Source organism: Morone saxatilis, unplaced genomic scaffold, assembly GCF_004916995.1.
Source record: "Morone saxatilis isolate NCDOM2014 unplaced genomic scaffold, NCSU_SB_2.0 Contig0, whole genome shotgun sequence".
NCBI lineage: Eukaryota > Metazoa > Chordata > Actinopteri > Moronidae > Morone > Morone saxatilis.
The window spans coordinates 2,474,713-2,481,354 of record NW_023339650.1 but is presented as its reverse complement, the minus strand read 5'-3'; the positions used below and the strand labels follow the sequence as shown (position 1 = coordinate 2,481,354).

General features: G+C 42.8%; 3 protein-coding genes across 4 annotated transcripts in view; 1 reads left to right on the top strand and 2 right to left on the bottom strand.

Moving 5' to 3' along the window:
* Positions 1-218, bottom strand: part of LOC118324123 (zinc finger CCHC domain-containing protein 2-like) — a gene marked incomplete at its 3' end in the record, with an annotated part of 3,785 nt that extends 3,567 nt beyond the window's left edge. The window contains exon 1 of the mRNA XM_035656276.1: positions 192-218. Within this exon, the coding sequence (XP_035512169.1) occupies positions 192-218 (27 nt within the window). The remainder of the gene's footprint in view (positions 1-191) is intronic.
* Positions 219-351: 133 nt separating this feature from the next.
* On the top strand, positions 352-3,951 carry LOC118332549 (zinc finger CCHC domain-containing protein 2-like; the record flags this gene model as incomplete). The annotated part of the gene is given in 1 exon segment (XM_035667938.1): positions 352-3,951. A coding segment is annotated over 1 exon segment (64 nt), but the record flags the coding sequence as incomplete, so codon positions are not given.
* A 768-nt stretch (positions 3,952-4,719) lies between these two features.
* Positions 4,720-6,642, bottom strand: part of ift74 (intraflagellar transport 74) — a 12,683-nt gene continuing 10,760 nt past the window's right edge. For both annotated transcript variants that reach the window (XM_035667398.1, XM_035667481.1), the window contains 6 exons: positions 6,479-6,576; positions 6,227-6,353; positions 5,962-6,125; positions 5,750-5,875; positions 5,357-5,417; positions 4,720-5,211 (listed from right to left, as the gene is read on the bottom strand). In XM_035667398.1, the coding sequence (XP_035523291.1) occupies positions 5,096-5,211; positions 5,357-5,417; positions 5,750-5,875; positions 5,962-6,125; positions 6,227-6,353; positions 6,479-6,576 (692 nt within the window). In that variant the 3' untranslated portion in view covers positions 4,720-5,095. The remainder of the gene's footprint in view (positions 5,212-5,356; positions 5,418-5,749; positions 5,876-5,961; positions 6,126-6,226; positions 6,354-6,478; positions 6,577-6,642) is intronic.

Below are 6,642 nucleotides of genomic sequence, written 5' to 3'. Positions count from 1 at the left end.
AACCCCCCCCCCCCCCCCCCACTGCAGTGCAACAGTTAACTGGCAACATTCATAGCCGACACGATGCTCATTGAAAAATGTGCAGTTCTATTTTCACTGAGAAATGAAGTGATAGCAAACCAGTGACTGTCAGTTCAGTTAGCTGCTGGCTGAAGGTACTGTGGAGGAGAGCCTAACGATGTAAAGTGTACATGAACAAATGTGTTGTTAGAATACATGTTTAGGTCATTCCAAGCTAAACCCAGCATTCATGTTCAGACTATTCTTTTTTTCCAGCAGTGCACTGATTGTATATCCTGTGTGTGTTTGGATGCATCTCTGTACGTGTGCATGTGGTTGCTCGTGTGTTGCAGGTGGCTTCCGGTTAAAGTACACAGCCTCCCACATTTCAGAAGCACTCGACAACGCCGACTGAAGGAGAGAAGAAGAGGAGTCCCTCTGGGTCTCGTTTCCACGGCGATGGTCCTCTGCTCCTCCCCGGGCACTGAAGCTTCTGTGTACTTCAGGAAAAAAAACTCAAAAAAAAACCCAACTCAAAAAGAAAGAGTGACCTGCCAAAGGCTCGGTGGACAAAGCCTAAGTACTTGTGCCTGAGAAAACCTTGTTCCCATGGAGATGACTCACTGTCTCATGCACAGCGACAGTCCACGTGACCACGGGCCCCTTCCCTTTCAGTTTGTTTTTGATATTTTTGCACTGAGGGTTGGATATGATTAACTTATTACTTAATTATTAGGAAGTTCAGAGATTTTGGGGGATTTTTTTGTTTTTACTTAAAAGTCTCAACTGAAAATGGTTCTTGTACCCTTATTTCTAAAATAGCGTATTTATGCTTTTTCCTCATTATTACTGTTCACCTAGGATTTTATTGTCTGACAGAATTGTACAGCAGTTTTCAAAGATTAAACACAAGAATCAAAAGTAATGTAAGCAGAATGGATTTTAGGTTTGTTTCAGTTTTGCTGTAAGGTTTTTGAATGTACACCTTCTCATATAAGGAAGCTGACTGTGTGTAAGTGTGTCGCCACTTGATGTGTTTAGTTGGAAGGTAATTGCTGCTTTGTAACTATATATTTTTTTCCATTTTTAAAATAGTTTTATTCAGTGAAATGCACTATAGCGAGGCAGGAACACAAGTGCACTATAACAGTCGGCACTAGAACAGAATTATTCTTTTTCAGAATCGACACGAAAAAGCGGAATAATCAGCTAATGCAGCATTTTGACTGTTTTAGAATATTGAAGTATTTCAGGTGAGGAACAGCTTTTTAGGGCTAGCTTTTTGAAAAGAGATGCTGTAGAAATACAACAGCAGAGAAACTCATTCTAGCCCGACCCCAGCTGAGTAAACTCACAGTAGTCAGATTGACTATGACCCCCTGAATTTTAGTCTAAAGACACAGTCAGGCTAAAATTCCCACTTGTACACAGAAAACACTCAAAAGCCCTGGGTAGATTCTATGTTGGACTCTATTTCTAACCACTACTGCGACGGTTCTACAGGCCTCCGTTTGTGTCAAACTAGCTAGAACATACAATGTGTAATCTAACCCCGTGTAAAGGTTAACGGTTTCATACCCCTGCCGCCCTGAACTCTCCCCAAGAATGATGTGTTTACACGCATTTGTTAGCCTGAAAGTTTCATTCAGCCCGTTAGCCAGTTAGCTGTAGGGCGGGGTGGAGCTGGGCCATAAATCGATTCATTCGGAATTCAATTTTAATACGATGCAAAAAAACAGCTAAATGGAAAGAGATTTAAGCTACAGATGTTCTAATGCGGGGATATACAGCTGCTAAGGCCTCTAAAACAATCCACTCAAAGTCACTCATCTACACAGAACATGTAGAAACATTTCCCTGCTGTGTTTGTAGTTTTGTTTTTTAAGAAACAAAAATCAATCAAAATCGGGACCAGGATTTTATTGGATGGGGGGTTATTTTGTCTTGCCCTAACCAATCGGCAGTTCTTCCTGCCCCTCAGATGTTGATTTCATTCGAAGCTGCATTTGTGCTCGTCAGGAGCAGTAAAGTTAACACTCAAGTCAATTAAAGAAATATGCTAATTTATTTCAGTGTGTTATTTCTGTAAGTCCACTTACAACATCTGTACAGCTGCATCAGTCTCCTCCACACTCACCAGTTTTCTGTCTCACTTTTTTATGGATGTAGCTAGCTTGGCGTTCCCATTTATTTATTAAAGCAAGATGTAACTTCTGTTTAACTGTGGCCACAGGTGACATTAACAGGATGCTAAAGAATAGTGTAAAGTCAGTGACATGATGACTCAGTAATCAGCAATACTTATCTAAAGTTGGCCACCATATGTTGAACACATCAGAACAAGCAAGGCTGTAGCAGCGAAAACTGATGATCAGTTTCTAAAAGTGAACATTTTCAGACATGCATTTATGATTGTAGACAATTCACAGAGCTCTTTGTGTGAAGCATACTGACGCTTTAAGAATACAGCAGTTTAGTATTGATGGGGATTTCAATTGTTGAGCTTCCTTTTTTAAAGCTGCAGTAGGTTTGTTGAGTATCTTTCCTAGGGCATGAAATACGGACGCTTTGGTGAATGTCAACTATCTTCAAACCCTCCAACCCAAAGTGTCTTTCTATCTTTCTCGGCTCTGATTGGTTGTTTTTGTTCAGGCCTGGTGGAATTCTTGCAAATACCATTAGGAGCAACTAGGAGGAGCCAGAGGAACCAGATTTTTTTTTTTACAGATTATTATTGTCTTGTGTACTACTGTCAGGATATAGTGAAAGTTTTAGCATATGACAAAAAAATATCTTTATAAAAATGACCTACTGCAGCTTTAAGGACAGAATTTTCAGCCGTTGCTTTCATCAGTGTACAAGGAGGAGCCAGCTTCAAACTGTCCCGTGGATTAACTTCTCAAGGGTTGATGTATATGAAGACATTTCTCTCCTGCACTCTTGGTATATTAATGTGTTTGTGTTATCTGACGGCTGTATTTGTGTCAGATCACCTGTTAAAGAGTGAACTGTTCACAGCTGGCTCCGTGGTAACCTATATAAGAGAGCAGAATGTGTGTTGCGTTGAAACACTGAGGAAGGCAATTACTGACTTTTTCTACACTTGTTAATGGAGAGAATGAATGTGGAATCTATGTTGGGGTTTCTTTCTCCACAGAACTGTTGAAAACTGAAAGATATCTGACGAACCTGATAATGACATTTGACCACCAATTTTTGTTTTAAGCCATCAGATTTCCTCACGTGTTTAAGGTTATTCTACTTTCTAATTAAGGTGGTATTTCATGCTTCCGCAGCCTCATTTTGTCAAGCTGTGTCGTTCCTGGTCAGGGCGGAGTGTGTGTGTGTGTGCGTGTGTGTGACTCTCAGGCTGTTTTCAGGGCTTTGTGGACGCTCTGCTTGTTTTAGTGGTTTTGTCTGCCTACTGTCAGTGCATTATTTCAATTAAAAATCTATGCATACGTGCTTGTTTCCCTGAACGCTTAAAGTGACTGTCACGGGCGCCGGTGGTGGAGACTGTGGTGTTTGATGTGAATGTGTAAAGGATGCACACCCTCAGACACACTGCTGTTAGATCGGACTATGTCAAACTGTTTCCCAGAAAGTTCTTCCTTTCGTTCGACACTTGAAGCGGATCCGAGGGTCCTGCCGAGCTCTGGATCCAGTGATCACAAGCAGTGAGCAGATGTGGACCAGTGTACATACCGAGGATGCACCAAACAACCCAAGTGTAGTTTTGTTAACCTTGATGGTTTGAAAAATGCTGTACTGTACATTTGCAAGGGGTCCCGCGGCCCTCAGTTGTAATGTTTACTGTACTCTTTGATATCTCTGTACTGGAAAGGTCAAATATATTTCTAGAGCGGAATTTGGATTTTATGCAAATTGTTGATGTCTTTTTTCCTGTAATTAAAAGCAATAAATATAAAAATGATAAGTGAATTCTTTGAAGTGAACATTTTTGAGCAGTTTGTTTTTATGGCGGGAAAAGTGTCATCCAGTTTAGACCAAAGACTGACAACAACATGAAGCTTGCAACTTCCACACACTGAAACCTGCCGGTTCACACCAATGCAACAAGACCAGATGATATTGTCTCCATAGCAACAACTCTTCTTTTTTTGTAGCTGGATATACGTTGTAGCATCCTAAGATATAAAATGAGGATGATGACTTACTCGCTACAGTTGCTATTTATTGAGGAAAACTCCATCCATGATTGCGTGGGTCAATTTTGAGGCTTGACCAGCTGACTTTGCAGCAAGCCGATTGGCTGTCGAAACAGGTGACGGGTCTTGCGTTCTAAAACCAGCCCACTGGAGATCTGACAAACTGAGTTGCAGCAACGCCATCAGCCGGCAAGAGTCGAGCTGAGACAACCAGCTCACACCGCTGCAGCGTTGTGTTTGGTGTCGGTGTGAATCTTTGGTCTGAAAGCTTTTTCCTGAGTCGTGGGTGAATTAGTGATGGATTATAGAATAACTTAATACCAGAAATACCAACAACTCGTCATACGTTGTGTGGGTTCAAACCTGTACAAGCACAAATGTTGATGGATGTGTAACTCATCCCTCCTGCCAATATGTTCCACCACTGCAGAAAACACAGCCATGTGATAATGTGAGACGACAGATTTACCTTAAATAGATGCTGTTGAGCAGCTGGCTTCCCATTGGCTAATATTTGCAATTATACAAAATTTAGACATTTTATTGGAATTTTCACAGAACCTCTTTATTCAAATGGTCAGAGCACTGCGAAGCTACGCTTACAGGAACCTACATGGAATGCAGCAGAAGCTCCTGTACATTTAAATACAAAATTCAGCAGTTAAATACAAACTTTGATGAAATAAGACTCATTTTGTTTCTTCAAGGACAGCGAGCTGCTACGGTCTAACCGGCAAAATACAATATTGAGGGGTAACTTTTTAAAGAAAACTAACTGCAGAATGTGTCTCGTACAGAGCGCTCTCAAAAGCAAACAGGCACTTTGTTCGGGATCAGCATTAAACTGATCCACCTAATGATGCCATTAACTGAAAGGGGTTGTGATAACCGTGTACTCAGACTGCGGGTGTCTTACACATGTCCTGTTAAGTCCTGTTGTTCTGCAGGGACTCTATGAGACTCTTGTTGTACTCTGACACTTGTTGGAAGACATTCTTGGCGACTGAGTCGTAGTCACTCTCCTGAGATTTCGAGGCGATGACTGATGCTGCGGTTAAGGCAAAGATCACTGGTGTAAACCCACAGGGACAAATCACATACATCACAGAACTTATCTTTAGAGGGGATGAGTGGCAACGCTCCAGGACAAAGTCATAGAGAGGTAAAGACAGATTTCAGAAGGATACACTCTTTCATTACGAAGTTGTTCTGCTCCAAGTGCTGCCATTTCCTCTCAAGGTTAGCCAGCTGAAACACAGGAAGAAAACACAAGATTAGTGTGGGAGGAACAGAGCTTTAATGACACGACCCATCGGGTTCGGGCCCCAAACTGCAGCTGTAGGTCGGGTTGGGCTTGGACAGTATATATATATATATATATGAATTCCTTGGGGTTTCGAACTGATAAAACGAGACATTTAAAGACACCTTTAACACTATTTTTTGACATTTTATTGACCAAATCTAAAATCAATCTAGAAAATAATGCGCAGATGAATCAATAATGACAATAATCAGTAGTCTCCGTCCTACTGTATAGTGACAGTGATTTTTCTAAGCACAGTGTGAAATGCTCTGACCTGAGCATGAGTCTCGTTTTCTTGCAGTTTGGTCTTCAGAGCTTCATATTTCTGGTTCATGTCGTCCAACAGCTGTTTGAATGAATCCCGACGCTGAGTCAGCGACACGCGGTCCTCCTGTAGTCTCTGCGCCAGAGGAACACACTGAGTTAGACTACAAGTTAGGTCGGACTACAAATAAGATATAGAAAACAACTTTTCGCTACGGTTACCTTTTTCTTCTCCTCCCCTGTGTGCCTCAGGGTGTCCAGGTCTCGGTAGGTGTGCAGCTCAGACTCCATGGTGCTGACGCGCTCCTTCAGGGTGCTCAGCTCACCCGTGATCTTCCCCTCCAGCTGCTGCACCTTCTCCAGGTCCTGCTGCAGACGCTGGGACTCTGGGGGGCGTTAGTGCGGGTACAGAGTGCTATGATGGTATATCCGTTTTTTTAAAGAAGGTATACTTTACTGGGTGTGTGTGTGTGTGTGTATTACGAACCGGTTGTCAGTCCCTTGGCGGTGCTCTCTGATTGGACCACCTCCGTCTCCTTGCTGACCAGCACCTCCTGCATGTTCCTCAGCTCACTGGCCGTCACTGTGTCCACCTGACGTAGCCGCAACATGTTCTACACACACACACACACACACACACGCTATTTACTTCATCTTTCTTTTATCTAGCATTCCTTCCTTCTTACCATTACCCCTCCCTCCCTTCCTTCCCCTCTCTGCCTCTCCCCTTCCTCCTCACCCTGCTGCAGTGCTCCAGGAGGGAGACGATGTTCTCCTGGCTCTGTGACATCTTCTCCTGCTCCTGAGCCCTGCTCTCCTCGAATGACTCCAGGTACCCTGACACACAGGAATCAGATTTAAACCAGTATGGGGTCACGCAGTGGCCTTTTATTGTGACCAGCC